An 18,200-nucleotide genomic window follows, 5' to 3' on the forward strand; every position below is an offset into this window, starting at 1 on the left:
ATATGGATTATCTATTCTTCATGAGTTGGTTAGATTCTTTGAATGTGTTTTACATTTATCATACAGACTTTCCATTAAAAAATTGCAAGTTCGCGGCACAGATAAGCCAGAGGTGGAAGCTAGAAAATTAAAAATACAGTCCGAACTAAGGAAAGAAATAGGCATTTTAGTGGACATACCAATTGCTGGTAGTGGCAACACCAACAATGGTAATACGGCTAGACGATTTTTCAGTCAACCTGATTTGGTATCACGCATCAGAGGATGCGAGGCACTCATTTATAATTTTAGTGTCATTTTACGTGCATTAACTTGTGGCTATGAAATCAATATCGATGCATTTAGTTCATATGCCATGAAATCAGCTGAAATGTTTGTCGAATTGTATCCATGGTTTTATATGCCATCATCTGTCCATAAGATTTTAATTCATGGTGCAGACATCATAAAGCATGTGGGTCTTCCTATTGGCATGATGTCTGAAGAAGCCCTGGAAGCCAGGAATAAGGATTTCCGGAATATACGGGAGAATCATTCGAAAGAATAATAGATCTAATACAATGAAAGATGTTATGCACGCATTACTCGTGTCTTCTGATCCACTAATAACATCATTGTCTAAAATGTCAACAAATTCGGTTAAATCTATTAAATTTGATAAAGTTGTTGCTGGTCTTCTAATAAATTTCCCACATTTAAATAATGATTCTAAATCTTCAGATTCCGAATAATAGTAGTGAATAATATATAGAAAACAAACTCATTAGTTAAAATGTAAATTAAAAAATAAAACACTTAAAAATTTAAAAAAAATGTTAACATTTATATTGTTGAAAATGGTTTTTTAACATTTGTATGGGAGGTATGAGAAATATCTAACGTAGGATATTGAAATTTGGAGAATATACGTAAAATGAATTAAAAACTGTAAATACTAAGTTTCATTAAAATATTAATTTACTAAAGTTATTAATTTAATTCTGCTAGCAGAGCTATTGGACCCACTGTGCGATGTCCGAAAAATACTAAAAAGACACATAACTGCGGATTCGAACAACACCTAGACCCCACTACCAACGAAAAATGCACAAGACTCCAGAAATGCACAAACTGCAACGAAAACAACAACAAACTAGTCCACACAACCCCACCAGTAGTTCAGTATTTCTTACGCAACAAAAACTCCACGCCATAAAAACAACACGCAAACGCGACAAAAAATAGCCCATACAATCCTTATAGAAAGAACGGCTCAGAATAACAAATCCCTATTAAAAAATATCAGTCCCAAATCATAGTTCTTTAAGAAACCCATCTTAACAACATAATTTCCCTACCAATACCCATACTTCTCCCTATACTGCAGTAATAGCACCAAAGCATTCTGTGAAGCAGCACTTCTGGTACATAACTCCATAAAACTACAGCGGAGACATTGAACCCACTGGGGTAACTATTAACTCTAAAACAAAATGAGAGCTCATATCAAAGTACATTTCTCGCTCCAAGCAATTCAATCTTAAGAACTTAGAAAATATTCTAAACCCGTCTCCCACCTTTACTATTGTATTTGGAGACTTCAGTTGGCGCTCCTCTAGAGGAAAGATAATCACCAAATTCTTTGACAAAACCAATTAAATGCTATTAAACGACAAGTCCCCTACACACTATACTATACAAAACACATTACTTATATCGATCTCTATCTTAACTCAGCCAACATTTCCCAATAGATCTCTTGGAGAGACCTTCTTTCTCGCCCTTTAGAAATCACATCTCCAAACAATCCTTACGCACACAAACCAGTAACAAAATTATCAAAGAAGCAAGCTTCCATTAAAAAACCTGATCCAATCTGCCCACCTTTCCATGCCACAGAACACCACCTTCTCCCTTCCTCATACTGTTCCCTGGTGGAACAAAAACTTTGCCCCTTCTAAAAAACAACAAAAAACCTTTAATAGAGAACCCTTAAAAACGTTATGAACAAAGAAAAATCAAATACAAAAAAGCTAACGCCATGTTCAGAAGGTCTAAAAGGGAAGCCAAAGAAATCTCCATCGATAAATGGACCTCCAAAATCCATTCAAATTCTGACCCAGCAAAAATGTAGGCAATCACCCCACAAAGCCCATTCATAGCATACAGAACCCCACAACACAAACAAGAACAATAGACCCACCAGAAATAGGCAACACACCGGCCTATGGTCAAAAGAGGCAAACTTTTGCTCCGAATAAACTCCAGCCAATACTTGCAATAATAATATTCAGCAAAACCCCAACTAACAATTTTCTAATCGAAACAAAAATAAACACAATAGAAAACAGACGCAAGCTTCTTACAGGCAAGTTCGTAACTAAACTGTTCCACTCGACAATAGGCAAATTGTCCAAACCCACAAAAAAAAAAATATATACCTCAGCACAATAGATGAAATCATAGACTTCTGAAAAACCTTATCCCTCCCACACTTCCCAACCGGAAACCCTCCATCCAAAAAATACAAGCCATATATAATCCTAAAACCCACAAACACATCCCTATCCCATTACAACAAAAACACTACACTACACTACACTACTATCAATTACTCTACACAAGCGGCAAAAATGCCAACGATATAGTGGGTTACAGTGTAGCCAGTGACACAAACATAGTCAAATCTGGACTTCTACATCAGTACTCCTTCGTCCTGTATATAAGACCTGGCAATATGCTTCGACTCCCCGTCCTCTATAAAATACATTACCAACACCAACAATTATTCCTATTACCCCACACTACAATAAGAATTAATCACCAAACTCTTCCCAAAAATAAAACTTATTTGGATCCCGAGCCACATCGGTATAAAAGGTAATGAGAAAGCGGACGCAACAGAAAGGGAAACGCAGAACACCCATTTACATTCATTGATAACTACAACACCAAAGACATCATCACACTACACCTAAACAAACATTATTCTGAGAAACTGAAAAGACTGCAGAGACAAACTATCCATCTCCATCTCTCTAAACTGGGGTGTTTCTAACTTCTTATTCAAAACGACAAACTAAAAGAAACAGCAAACAATAAGTAAAAGGCTTCGTCTAGGACACACACAAGCCAAAAACGCCCCTTCTGCAACAACTCACCGATAGACATCCAGCACATTCTAACAGACTGCACTGCACTTTCCCAACAAAGAAGAATATCCTTACCCACGAATTCTTTCTAGCAGATCCAACGACAGCAAACTCAAACAAAATCTTCTCCTTCCTTCACAAAACCAACCTGATACATAAAATTTAGTCAATTAGGTCAATTTATAAATATGTAAGCACCTTAGCAACATGTAAATATCTATAAATAACCAGACTAGCGGTAAGCCACAGCAGCTAATGCTCTTAAACAATATGTTTGTAGGGGCGATCCTGCCGCTAAAGATCCTGGAAAACGTAGCCCAGTGAAAAATTCCCACGTCGCAAGCGAAGTCGAAAAGTAAAGGCGGGGGCGTCGTGGGCAATTCAAAATCGTCAGCTTTATTTCGCTGCATACATAAGACTAAAATAGCTTAAATGTAAGGGCTGCGCTCCCGACCGATAAGCTACGCTTAACAGTGCGAGAGCGGGCCCGAGAAGTGGAGCGCGAACTAGCCGTCCCTCAGCTCGCTTAGCAGCGAGCGAAGCTCGGGAACTCGGAGCGCTTAGACTAGCCCGATAAGCAGTGCGCGAAGAGCCGACTTGCGGGAGTGCAAGAGCGGCCAAAGCTTTGGAGGCTCGGTGGACAGAGGCGGCGCCGCGAAGGGCCTCCTGACGCGAACATTCTCCCCCCCCCCCCCCCTTCCAATCACTCGGGTTGCAACATATTAGCACTGCCGCTTTCTTCAGGGTGTCCTGGCTAGCGGCGGAAATTGCCTATCCGCACCGGAGTGCAGCGGAGGATCGGTGGACGAAGGCCGTGGAGTGGCTGAGGAGTGCCGGGGGGAGGCGCAGGATCCTAGAGGTGACGTCGACGTCGGTAGCGGATGAAGTTCGGTGGCAACAACGGAATCGGTTGTATTGGACCTCTGATCAGAGCGTTCGCGTGGTGCGAAGCGGTGGCATCTTCTCGAAGCGGACTGGAAAAAATATATCATTTAGAAGATTGGTCATTAAATAACGCGAATTGGGAGCACGGAGTCATCCGATGCTGCGATCGGGGTGCGGGAACTGGACTTCCAGGCATATGCAGGAGCGTGTGGTGATGTTGATTGCACGTCTTGCATCGGTCACCACTGCGGCACTTGCCTTGGGAATGTTCGTGGGCCAAACAGTTCGAACAGTAGCGGTTGGTGGACACCGCGCTGAGCCTCTTCTCAGCACTAAGCCTGAGGAACTTGTGGCATTTTCGAAGCGGATGGACTCCGCTGCAGACTCGGCATGGGTAGGATAAATTACCTCGGGAACGTCCGCTCTTGATGTCGTAGGGTACCCAGTAATTTAAGGCGTTGGAAGAAGTGATTCGCGTGGAGAACGCGGATATCCTTTGGATCGGTGCAGTTACTGGGCTGGAAGGTTCAGGAGCAATCTGAACACTGGAGGAAAAGTTTCTGGGATGCAGCAGGGTGTGATGCCGTCTGCGGCATGTAAGGCAGGAGTGGGCACTGGGGCAATCCCGCTGCTGATGGCCTCGTGCCAAACAATTCAAGCAGAGTTGCTTTCTTCGGATGATATTTGACCTCTCGACTACGGTCATTTTAAGGAAACGGGGACATCTTCGCAGGGGGTGGTTTTCCCTGGAACATAGGTCACACCTTCTGGGTCTGGGTGTTGGAGTCACTCTGAAGTCGGAAGAATAAAGCCGGGACGCTGGGGCCCTCGGAGTCGCCAACTCTGGCGGAAAATGCTGTGAGCTGGTAGGCGTAACGTCGTCGATGGCCTCCAGCGTACGATGGCGTTCGGTCAGAAACGCGTCTAGCTCGTTCCAAGTTGAAATTTTGTCCTTATTGTGGATAGATTGCTCCCACTTGGAGAGCGTGAGGAAACCATGTACACCAGGAGGCAGTCCCAGGCTTCGACTTGAATGTCGGTCATCTCTAATTCCGCTAGACAACTCTGGATAGTGCCTTGCAGCTCCCTTAGCGCGCTGCCGGACTCTTGGGGGATAGCCTGGATGTTGAAAAGGATTTTCAACTGGCTGTTGACCAACAACCGCCGGTTCTCGAAGCGGTCGGTGAGGCTTTGCCAAGCCGAGACGAAACCTTCATTGGTGAGCGGGGCCTTGGAAACAATGGCGTGCGCTTCGCCAGTTTTTTTATCTTGGACGTTGATGCACTAAGGTCAGTACATTCAAGTGGCCCGTATGACACCAGGCACGTGCCTTTTTGGGTTAGGTGTTAGTAGGCGCGATGGAAAATATAGGACAGAATACGAGGAAAATTGACTACCGGCGTGCTGCCAGATTGTTAGCTTGCATGATTACTAAGTGTGTTAGTATTAAAGATTTTAATTTGGGAAGGGTATCTACGTTAGAGATTAGTGTGTACAAATCATTATAATTTGCACATAGCACTCTAAAAGGTTCATGCAGTTCAAAGGAGGTTCTACAGTGGCGCAACACTAATGGGATATAGGATCTAGTAGTTCTACATGGTACATGGAAATTAAGCTGACTCAACAAGTCAGCACTTTCCACATCACCATGGATAAGGTTAAAAATAAAGGTTATCCCTAGCATCGTTCTACGATTGGCTTAGGACGGCAAGTTTATTAATAGGAGTCTACTAGAGTAGGAAGGTAATCTTTGGTTTGCATCCCAATTTAAACAGCGTAGAGAGAAAAGTAAAAAGTTCTTTTGAACCGACTCAATGCGTTTACTATGGACGCCGTACTGAGGGCTCCAAACGCAGCATCCATATTCTAGGATAGGACGAACTAAGGAAGTATATAAGGATTTAGTAACATAGGGGTCATTGAATTCCTTCGACCACCGTTTAATAAATCCAAGCACACCCCTGGCTATATTCAGCATATATGATCAATAAAGTCAAGTTTTGGGTCCAAGCGGACGCCCAAATCGTCAACAGAATTAATTCTTTTCAAAAAACAGCAGTTCAGCGTGTAAGTAGCAAGCTTAGGAACGACACGAGTTTTCTAACAAGGAGAGAATGGTTAACAGAGTCAAATGCTTTACTGAAATCAGTATAGATTACATCTGTCTGACAATTATTATGGAAGCCCTTTATAATATAGGAAGAGAGCTCCAAAAGATTAGTTGTTGTTGATCTTCGCTTCATAAAACCATGTTGACATGGAGAAATAACTGAGCTACAAAGGTGCTGTAAGTGAGGGGTGATAATGTTTTCAAATAATTTAGGGATGGCCGACAACTTAGAGATTCCTCTATAATTGCTGGCATCCAATTTGCTACCTTTTTTGTGGAGAGGAATAATAAACGATTCCTTCCAAATAATGGGAAAGTGGGAGGTTTCCAAGGACAAGGTAAACAATTTCAGAAGGGGATAGCACAGGGCGTCGGCACAATACCTGAGCACACAGCCAGGAATTCCGTCGGGACCTGGCGAATAAACTGGCTTGACACGATGAAGATCTAAAAGCACATTCGGATACCGAATCTTTTCTAGCGCTCGATCTCAGCACTCTTGGAATTAATGCTGAGGTCGAGGGCTGTGCCGAGGGAGGCTGCTGCTGAGAGCCCGTTGCAGGTAGTTGGGGTCCGTCTACATGCTGCCCACCAGTAGCAGTTTTTTTGCGCCTAGGAGACTCATTAAAAAGCGTAAGGCTATTAAATTGGGTGTCCAGCGCCAAGAACATATCAAGAGTTTTACGAAAACTCGTTAAAATGCCCTTAAAAACGCTTTTGGTTTGCCGCATGAAAGACGTCATTTCCCTTTCTACATCGCGACAGGCCTCACAACAGTAACGCAGGCCGATGTTTTATCTTACATCGTCCACCGTCCGAGCTGTAACTCCAATACACTTGGCGTGCATGACGTTGTCGCACAGCCAGCAGCCGATTGTAAGGTCACCTGCAGCAATTGCCTTTTTGCAGGTTTTGACAAAACAGACAATATTTCCGGACATTATATGGACTTACCACTGTACTTGTACTTTGAAATAATAACAACCGAGCTATTAAGAAAGAAGTGAAGAGTCTCAGCGAGAGCGAGAGAGCGGGAGAGCGAATGAGATCAGGTGCAATAAGAAGTGCAGCGGCACAACTAAAGCGAGAGAGTGAGAGAGCGTGGGAGATAGATAGATAAAACGTTTAGCTGTTGCGACGGCGCAAACAAAAGCTAGACGAAGAAGGCACAAAAAGGAATGCAAAATATGCAAAAGCTAACACTAGCAGCACAACTAAATTGGAAAATAAAGCCAATTATGTACACAAATTAGAACACGCGAAGTGAACGGGAAGTTATAAACACAAATTAGAAAATTTAAGTTAACCCCGGTGGTTAAAATCAATCTTTAATACAAAACGAGAGCGCAAGAAAAAAACACGTCCGTTCACTTGGGAAGAAGAAGTGAAGGAACAATTTCTCCACCGGGGTGAGACGAGGGTTGTGGATATATACCGCCGTGAAAAGGTCTCTGAACGTGGGCCAACGAAGATAGTCGCCCGCAAACACCTCGGTGTCTACCGGTGCACTATGGTCCAGAAGTCAATTTTTTTGGCATAAATTCAAAAAATAGAGTTACAGACCTAAAGCTTTGCACATTATGATATTTCAGAAAGACAATAATGTAAAAAAAACTTTTGAGTCTGTGAGACCACGCCCTCTATTGCCTCCCATACGAACCGATTCGTAGTATTATAATTAGAAATTGAGTATGAAGCTGAATTCAGACAATATACTTACATTTATATATATACATATTTATATGTTATGTATGTGTTTTGTCTTAAACATTATATTCTTCTTCTTCTTCTTCTAGTATTATTGAGCTGCCTTCGTTCAAGTCGTCATCCGAATCACAATCAGATTGCAATTCCTTTTCAAATGGGATGTTGTTCTCGGTTGACGGCAGCTCCAGTAGGCTTAATACTTCTTTGGGAATTGCTTTTTTTTGTGTTTTTTCGTTCTCTTTCCCTTAAACAGACACTAGATAGTAACGGATCCGAGGAATCGATCGCCCTGTGGAAAATGTCAGTCATAGTATTGATTCGGCTATTTTTCCTTGCGTGTGAGAGTCGGTCTTTTTTATACATTTTATTGCGGGCTTCTGAAGCATTTTCGCCTAAGCATCCTAGTGGAACTAACGTTGAATTATTTATTTGAAAACCGTGGACTAATATTTTGTGAATCATTGGTGACATGGGGTACCACGGGTATTTATGCATATATAGGCAAAACGTTTTCTCACAAAAAGTTTGAAATTTGTCAGAGTTTATATAAAAGTTACATGAAACTGCTATTAATATAACGTGAAAATTATTTAAAAGGGTTTTGTCAAAGCCGGTTATGGGTGATATTTGTTCAATATTTGCAAAAGCTCTTCTTGCTGTATTACCGTCATTGCTGTTCCCGCTACCATTTTGCTTTGGCACGCTTACTCGTAGACCCATATCATATCATTCCACATTTTTTCCTGAAAACGTTCGACCATATAGTTGCATTTTGGTAGTCATTTTTTTAATAATTGATTCAAAATTACTTGTTTTTTTTTATTGATTTCAAATTTTGTATCATCTTCGACGTGGTAATGGCTTATTTTCTCATAAATGCAATCTAACACAGATGATATTTTGCGATTATTGCTGAGCCAAATATCGAAGAGATCGCTATGGCGAAATTCGAACGTCGCTAAATATTGCGGAATTGCGTGAAAAAGGGGACGAACGGGGAAAAGTTGTTAATTACCGATAAAGAACGACATATTTTAGTACAAACTGAAGTAATTAGTTTTTGTCAGCAGCCGTCAGGTCGTTAGATTTTTTCCACGAAACACAAGGGACGCATTTTAATTTTATATAGAAAATACACATAAATTGAACATTAAACAAAACACAAACACTAAGACTACACATTAACATACTATATTCAGTAAAAAATACATACCTTGATTTACAATTTCCATTACTATCAATAGTTTGTTCGGACAAAGAATTTTTATTTTCACGTAAAAAAGTAAACACAGCAATTTGCCGCCAATTTCTTATCACCAAACAGCTATTCGATTGTTTGGTTTCGAAAGCTCATAAAAAACTTCAGAGCAGCTTGTAAAGCATATTTTCTTAGTTTTGTTTATGTTTGATATTTTAACTTTAATAATTTTAAATCAAAAATACAAAATATAAACATGAAAATTTCGAATTTATGCCAAAAAAAATCAACTTCTGGACCATAGTGCGGTGGTAAACAACAACCGGTGGAAGGGAGTGTGTGCTGCTGGAAGCCAGAGTTGACTGGGCCGCGCCCCTTTCTATTATCTCCTGCAGCTGGGCTACACACCTGGAATAAACGGAGTAGCAGAAGCTATACTTAGCTTCTAACACCGTTGAAGTGTCTGCGCCGTCGTCGGACACGGAGAGCAGTTCGGAGCAGCTCTCATAACTCTTCTCCACCTTTTCCCACAAAGCCCGAATTTGGTCGCGACGCACTTGACACGTGGAAGGAGAGGGCTGGGTGGTTTCTGGGGCTTCTAGAGGTTGGATCTTTGCCTCGAATTGACTCACACGGTCTGTGGTGGCAATAAACTTCCTCAACGCAATGTCGATGGCGGTTTGAGCCATTTTTTGTGGTCGAACAGTGGATTTTAAGTTAATCGGAGAGGGTCGCGGAGATGCGGACTGGGATCTTCCCAAACGGATTGACGGAATCGGCCGTAATTAAAATTCAGGAATAATTTTTTATTTTAATTGGAAATTACAATTATTTTGTATTTTGGTAGTTCGGGCTAATATTGAATAGTAGTGAATTTGCAAATTGAAATCCTTGTATTTTCTCTTAATATTCAATATATTTCGGACATGGAGTTTTGCTTACATTTTGCTTAGAAAATTGGTCACGAAATGTGGATGGATCCCGTAAGAAATTAAATACGGATTTAGGAACGTATTGGTCGGAAGTAATTAATTGTTGCCAAATTTATTGATCACGGATGAAATGGTCGAAATAAACCCTTGGCTTTTGTTTGAGAGAAAATTGTGGAAATCGATGCTCGATGCAGAATTTAAAAAACAAACATCCGGTTTTGGTCGCGGAGAAGAGCTCACTGGGATAAGCCGTCGGCAAAGCAGTGATGAGTGAGGGACCTAAAGAACTACAGGGCAACAACAACACGGTCGTGTCGGCGGCTAAATGGAAGACAATTAAAAACACTAGTTTGTGTTTGTGTTTTGCTGCTCAGCTCAGAATAGTGCGAAGCTTGCCCAATATATGTATGTATGTAGATTGTGGAAATCGATGCTCAGCGCAGAATAGCGCGAAGCTTGTATGTATGGAGGTATGTGTGTAAATTTGTATTTCTTTCATCTAAATGAAAATAGGATAAATAAAATTCGGATAATTTTAAATTTTGGTTCACGAAATTTCCTTAAAATTTTAGATGGCGGATTTTGTCTCGTAGGCACTGTGCGGCTGTGGAATGTATGAATGCAGGTGCTTGTACACGCTCTAGGCACAAAGAGGAGACGAAAAAAAATGACAAATAATTACTTGGTATGCCCTTATGCTGGCGTGTGTATATACATATGTATGTAATAACTTGGATGCTCAGCGCAGAATAGCGCGAAGCTTGCCCAATATATATGTATATATGTAAATAATTGTAGAAATCGATGCTCAGCGCAGAATAGCGCGAATCTTGCCCAATATATATGTATGTAGATAATTGTGGAGATCGATGATCAGCGCAGAATATCGCGAAGCTTGCCCAATATATGTATCTTAAATTGATATAAATAAAAAATAGGATTTATAAAATTCGGATTATTTTAAATCCTTGGCTGACGAAATTTGTTTCTTGAAAAACTTTAGGGTTTGTATTGGCACAGTGGAGCGTCGAGAAGTGGACTGTATTGAATTGTGCGAACAGAAAAAAGTGTATGGATACAGCACAAAAAATTAGCGAAAAAAAAATATCGTGACAGCGGCAGACTGTTCGGCGATCAGGGTGAATTCCCGCAACAAGCGTACACCGGCTGGCCGATATTAATTATGCTGCAAACATAAGACTAAAATAGCTTAAATGTAAGGGCTGCGCTCCCGACCGATAAGCTACGCTTAACAGTGCGAGAGCGGGCCCGAGAAGTGGAGCGCGAACTAGCCGTCCCTCAGCTCGCTTAGCAGCGAGCGAAGCTCGGGAACTCGGGAGCGGGCGTTCGCGAACATCGAAGAGTGGGCGCGGGAGCGCTTAGACTAGCCCGATAAGCAGTGCGCGAAGAGCCGACTTGCGGGAGTGGAAGAGCGGCCAAAGCTTTGGAGGCTCGGTGGACAGAGGCGGCTCCGCGAAGGGCCTCCTGACGTGAACACAATAAGTTAGTTTTTAGTTTTAAACCAACTTTTAGCTTATTCAAATAATTAAATAAATATTTACTGCCCACACCTATTCAAACTAGCACTGCGACTTCAATACACTGAAGAAGCTACTCTGAAAACAACACATCCAAAACATGTCGACGTTGTACAGTAAACTCCTTCGGAAAGACACTGGAGCATCTTAATGTTTCTCTGATGCTCTTTTAGCACAACTGCTGGATCTCATTTAGGTACGTTTCCAGGCAACCTTTCGGAGAGATTGAATGCAATTCGGGTGAAGTTAAGCAGAAGGTCGAGTGCACCGAGAGGTCGCGGATATGGGAGCATTGAGGCAGAGGGTGGAAACCGTTATCTCGAAGGCGATAACTTAAGATCACTATTAAACCAGCTAAGCTTCTCACATGACTCCACGCGTCGAGTTCGGGACATTTTTCACGTCCGTAAGTCGTAGAAAAGTAATGTTGACCCGATCATCATTATTCGAATGGAAATCGTGCGGGAGAAAAAATACAAACTCCAAAGTGTAGCTTTTACTCGTCCGATGCAAAGGGAGTAAGTGCATACATTGCATCGAACAAATTGATGAGCTGTCTTTCTCTCTCTGTTGCATTGCATCTTTAATGGACGTTGTTGCACTACGGTAAGTATATACAATGGCCCATATGAAACCAGGCACGTGCCTGTTGGGTTAAGTCTTAGTAGGCGCGAAAGGAAAAAATAGAAAAGAGGACGAGGAAAATAACTACTGGCGTGCTACCAAATTGCTTGCCTGCATGTCTACTAAGTGGGTTACAATTAAAGTTTTTAGTTTTGAAAGGCTATCTAGTAGATAGTATCTACGTTAGAAATTAATGTGTACACAATACTCTAAAAGCTTCATGCAATTCAAAAGAGTTTCTACAGTGAAGCAACACTAAAGAAAGGAGTTTATTAGTGTAAAATGGTAAACTTTGGTTTGCATCCCAATTTAAACCGCGCAGAGCGAAAAGTAAAAAGTTCTTTTGAACCGACTTGATGAGTTTACTATGGACGCCCTACTGAGGGCTCCAACTAAAGAGGAAACATAGCGGTCATTAAATTCCTTCGACCACTGTTTAATAAATCCAAGCACACCCCTGGCTCTATTCACCATAGACGAAATATGATCTATAAAGTCAAGTTTTGGGTCCAAGCGGAGATAGTCAAGACTTTGGGAAGGTCATTTATAAATAATGTAAATAATAAGGGTCCCAAATGGCTTCCTTGCGGGACGCCAGATGTAACCCTTAGAACATTAGATAAATTATTCTTAAAGAGGACATTTTGCGTCCTGCCATTCAGATATCTTGAGATTCAGTTAGGATCACTTGGAAAACCTATTAGATCGATTTCCCTTACGAGGAGAGAATTGTTAACAGAGTCAAATGCTTTAAGGGGGTAGACCACCCTGAACGCCAGAAAATTTGAGTGTTTTTAAAAAATACATTTTGACAAAGTTATTCAGTATACAACTTTTTATTTATTAGTATATCAAAGTACATATGTTCAACTAAAATATACTTATTGAAAGCAAAAAAAAAAAAAATTTATGAATGGCTGATATAGCCAGTCAAAAAAGGAATTTTTTTAGGGAATGATCGTATGGTCTACATGATGCTACATGCTACACCACATTTGTTATCAAAAATTCAAAAAGAAAATGTTTTATAACTATATAAGTATGGCTATGGCATGACGTAGCCGTTTTTGAAAAAACACTTCTTTGGGCAAATGGAAGCACGTTGAAGAAAACAAAAATATGCTTACGAAATAGTTTTAACAAGAAAGGAAGCTAACTTCGGCACGCCGAAGTTTATATACCCTTGCAGATAAAACTTCTATGACTAGGAATCCATACAATATAAATTATATATATTTATGTTAAAAAACAATGAAGTAATTCCTGCTTTCATATCATTCACCTATACATATTATATTTGCAGTTTTACCACACTTTTTTGTTGTTGCTTATGCAAGTGAAAAAAAACTTAAATTAAAATAAGTAGTAATTATAGTTAGATAACTTAAATAATTTGGCTCCCAATGCAAGCGCTAGCCGCTAAGTATTGCTCTGACGTCATAAGCAAGTGAGCCGCCGCCGCGGCGCACTGGCTGTGGCCGTTTGAAATCTATGAAAAAGACTCTGCATGCAGAAATTTGCACACGCATACAAACGTGCGAGCGCTTGTACACATATACACACATACACAGAAACGAGAGCACAGCGCAAAGAAACGCACACCTGCTCATCGTTCCACGGTCGATCTGCCAATGAAAATTGAATTCTTGTTGTGCTCGATTTCGAACGAATGCTTCGAACTCGAAAAAGCCGAACGCACTCTGAGGTTCTAGACATTTCGTTCGGGTGCTCTGGGGTTCCAGGCTCAGCCGTTTTTATGATAGTACTTTTTTGTACTGTTTGACTTCTACATGTATTTCTTGCTTAGTGCTTATACCCACGGTCTCTCACTCCCCGGCTCTCTCGTTCTCTTTGTGCCGCTTTTTTATCTATCGCTCTCTCTCTCGCTTATCTCCAAACCTTCAAGTAGAGTTGTAAGTCCCAATTATGAATTCTCAAATTTTCTGCTTTACCATCAGATGCTGACTGCGCGACAACATCTTGCACGCCAAGTGCATAGGCGTTGCAGCTCGGACGGTGGACAATGTTAAAAAAAAAACCTACTGTACTGTCCTACATACCTCCATTATCGGAACTTCCTATTTACTGGAACCACCTTTCCGCTATTCAGTTTCCAATAGACTTTTGGATACGGACAATTGGTAGTCCTATGTGATTTTAATATCCTGGGGTTAATTGGTTCCTAAACAATTCCACCAATACCATCCTAACTTTATCACATGACCTTATCGCTGGCTTTTTTGACATTTTGCTGTCTCTAGTCAACCGTGTTCGAAATTCCCTACAGCGCTTGCTTGATCTTTGCTTCGTCTCTGATCCTGCGAGAGTCAGTTTAGCCTATCATCCTACTTTTGATGTAACTCTGTATTTTGGGTCCGACTTACATAATATATCCAGTCAAAAAAGTCCTGTTTCCGGAAGACGGACTTTAAACGGCTGAACAATTTTATAAAAGAGTTCAATTGGTCCGATCTATACATGTGCACTGACATGGCAGTTGCCGTTGATATTTGTTACAATGACATGAATTCATTTTTTACTGAATGTATTCCGTTATACTATCCGCCAAGCTCGAATAAACCGCCGTGGTTTACTAAAGAGTTGAGCCGACTTAAGAATAAAAAATCTAGGCTGTATGCTAAATTTAAATTCACCGGTTCTCAATCTGCCCCTTCATCTTATTTATCAGCTCGGTCAAACTTTACAAACAACTTCTTCAAACTCTTCGAATTTACAACAGACTTTCCCAAACCAAACTTAATTTTTTGTCCTAGCCTAAACGAAAGCTCTCTCCTTTTATATCTTCATCGTGTCAAGCCAGTTTATTCGTCAGGTCCCGACCGAATTCCTGGCTGTGTGCTCAGGTATTATAGCAGTGGACTCCTCACTCACGTTAGAATTATTAACCTTCGAGGAATGTAACGATATTGAATTTCTTTGTGTGTAGCTATCTATCAAAGGTAGCTCCATTTTTATTACCTTTTCGTACATACCTCCATTGTCGTAACTTCCTATTTATTGGAACCACCTTCCGCTATTCAAATGGTTTCCAGTAGACTTTTGGATAGAGACCAGTTGGCTGTCCTAGGCGATTTTATTATCCCTGGTGCTATTTGGTGCTCAAACAATTCCACCAATACTGTCCTAATTTCTACACAACATGACTTTATCGCTGGCTTGTTCGAGATTTCGCTGTCTCAAGTCAACCATTTTCGAAATTCCTTACAGCGCCGGCTCGATCTTTGTTTCGTCTCTGATCCTGCTAGATTTTGCTTTACACATATTTTTTCGAAAATTGTCTTGCTAAATAATTCCCCTGGAGCTAATTAAAATGTTATGAACAAAAACACAAACATTGTAGTCGAATTAGAAAAATGGAGCAGCAAAAAATTAAAGATGCCACTAATTATATTACTACACACATTAAGATGAATTGGGAGAGAGCTTACAGATTATTCTCTTTGTAACGCAATAGGTTACTATCTGCTGCAACCACACATAACTCCTAAGGCTTGGTTCATTAAAATGAGGCCATTAATTTATACACAATTATTATTTTTATTATTATTATTATGTATTATTAATTATTTATACACAAATTAAGATGAATTGGGACAGGGCATAAAACTTATTCACTTTAGAACACAATATGTTACTCTCTGATGAAACCACACACAACTTGCAAGCCTTCTTTAAAAAGGAAGACATCTTCAATCGTCTGTAAATAAAACAACTAAATCGGATTTTAATAAACGTTCACTTTCCAAAATATGCCCAACAAAGAAGTTTATTTCAATTTATCTTACAAAAAATCTAAAAAAGAAACAAAAAAAATTAAAAGACCAATTTCCACCAGTCGTCCGACACCGGGCCCAAACTTTTAATAATAAAAATAAATGACAATAAAACATGATTGGCCAAAGGCCAATGTAATGCCTGAGTAGCAGTCTTGCGGCAATCACTGCGACGCGTATGAAATAAATCTGATCTAATGATCTGGCCAGTGCTGAAAGGACAAATAATACAAAAAAACTCTGACGATACAGTTAAAATGCATTTAATCAACGAAAGGTATGTCTTATAAAACTTTTACTAAGAAATATTTTAAAATTAGGCAATGGTAGACATTGTCCGCACGTGTCTCGAAAAAAGTTGAATTTCCGTGCCCCTCCCTCATAACTCGGTGCTGGATTATCGGAAATAAAAAATCCAAGTTCATTCGTTAGATAATAATTTACCCCAGGTAACGCTGTTGAGTTTTTTTTTAAATCCCAATTTTTGAAAATTAAACTCGAAAACGTTACCTCGTAAAATATGTACAGAAATAGTATTTAAAATTGTAAATGGATAGTATCGAACGATCAGAATTTTTTGAAGTTATGAGGGGCACCGACTTCGAAAACGTGAGTTGTGGGAAAAACCCATTTAAGTTTTAAGCAAGAAAAAATCCAGTGTAAAACGAAAATCCGGCAGGTTTGAAAACACTCACAACTTCGTCAATTTTGCTTTAACCTACTTGAAATTTTGACGCAGATAATGTGCATTCAATTTAAAAAAAAAAAAATTTAATACCTTACCCACGCCTTAAAAATATCTGAAAAGCCTGGAAATTGCATTTGAAGTTCAACTTTACAACTGTGCCCACACTTAAGTGTAAGTAGATATTAAATAAAAACGTAGTAGTCATTCTCTTTTAAGATGGTTAGTCGAGTCTCGAGCACTTCGTTTTTGTCTAGGATTGGAAGTCCGGTTTTTGGGGGAAGTCACTAAGTTCAGATAATAAAACACATTACTTACGATCTGTTGAGTATTAGTTTCCGGTGTTTTTTCGACATGAATAGTTTTTACAGAATATGCTTCAGACAAAAGTACTTCAATGTTTAAATCTTTTAAATCGTTTATCCAAATCTCACTCGGTGTTTCAAAAATAGATGTAAGATGGTTGGGCAAATTTGTATAGATATCCTTTACGAATCCCAAAAACAGTTGAATCTAAAAAATATAATATGGTACAGAAGTAAATAAATTTAATATTGATAAAATAGTTTTAATCTGTAGTTCTTGCATGGCCAGACAAAAAACCAGAATGTAACTATTAAAAAAAAACGAAAATAAAATTAAAAAAATAATTCTAAATTTAAAATTAAATTTTTTTTTTAAATTAAATGTTATTAAATATTAAATAAGAAAGGTAACTATCATTGTCAGACCGAAGTTTGTATTTATAATCTATCTATATCTAATACAATATAACGAAATAATGAATAAAATTAAAACATTAATTAAAAATTTCTAGTTCTTAGAAAAGGTAGAAATACGTCGAAGTTCATAAACCCTTGTAGATAGAACTTCGCTTACTAGGTATTAATACAATACAAATTTTATATATTTTTGTTAAAAAACAATGAAGTAATGACAGCTAGTATTGCATACCCGTATACATATTATATCACTTCTATATATACATACATAATGATATAAGATATAGTAGTCCGATTTTTATAAAATTGTACTCAAAATTGTAGAAAAATATGTATTGTCTATTTCTAACATTTGATCAAAATCTGTTAAAATTGTAAAAGTTTTATTTTTTTTCGAAAGATTTTTGGACTTTATATATATCTATATATATAAAAATGCTCTGTTCGTGTCTACATCCTTCATAGACTTGAAAAGTTCTGAACCGTTTAAGCCCAAATTTTTACACAACATGCGTTGAGGTTCCAGCTCGGTTATTGTCTACTTTTGATGTTGATAGCTTATCTGCGGTTGCGAATATATCAATTTTTTTAGCGTTTCCCCGTGCCCCTACTGCTGCGCCCTCTACAGGCAGCCAGCTGAATCAAAGCATTTCCTGTCAAACATTCAAAACATTTTGAAAGAAGAAATTGGAGATACAAATTTTATTTTTTTGTTCAGGTTCAGTAAGAAACGAAGTCATGCCACCAAAGAAGTCGAGATTGGGTCGTCGTATTCGCAATACAGAAGCAAAAAGACGTAAGATTACGAATATGACTGACGAAGAACGGGCCTCCATCCGAGAGACGCGGCTGCGCGATGAACTTTTACTCA

General features: G+C 39.4%; 1 protein-coding gene across 7 annotated transcripts in view; it reads right to left on the minus strand.

The window, feature by feature from the left end:
• Nipped-A (Transcription-associated protein Nipped-A) overlaps positions 1–18,200 on the minus strand; it is a 321,958-nt gene that overhangs the window by 269,856 nt on the left and 33,902 nt on the right. For 6 of the 7 annotated variants that reach the window (XM_086834335.1, XM_086834337.1, XM_086834345.1 and 3 more), the window contains one exon: positions 16,926–17,120. In XM_086834335.1, the coding sequence (XP_086690461.1) occupies positions 16,926–17,120 (195 nt within the window). Of the gene's footprint in view, positions 1–15,903; positions 16,135–16,925; positions 17,121–18,200 lie in introns of those variants that run through there. The other variant, XM_086834351.1, reaches the window with a different exon arrangement.

The sequence above is a fragment of the Drosophila serrata genome, unplaced genomic scaffold, assembly GCF_035046125.1.
Source record: "Drosophila serrata isolate PLE 108 unplaced genomic scaffold, ASM3504612v1 contig_34, whole genome shotgun sequence".
Lineage (NCBI taxonomy): Eukaryota > Metazoa > Arthropoda > Insecta > Diptera > Drosophilidae > Drosophila > Drosophila serrata.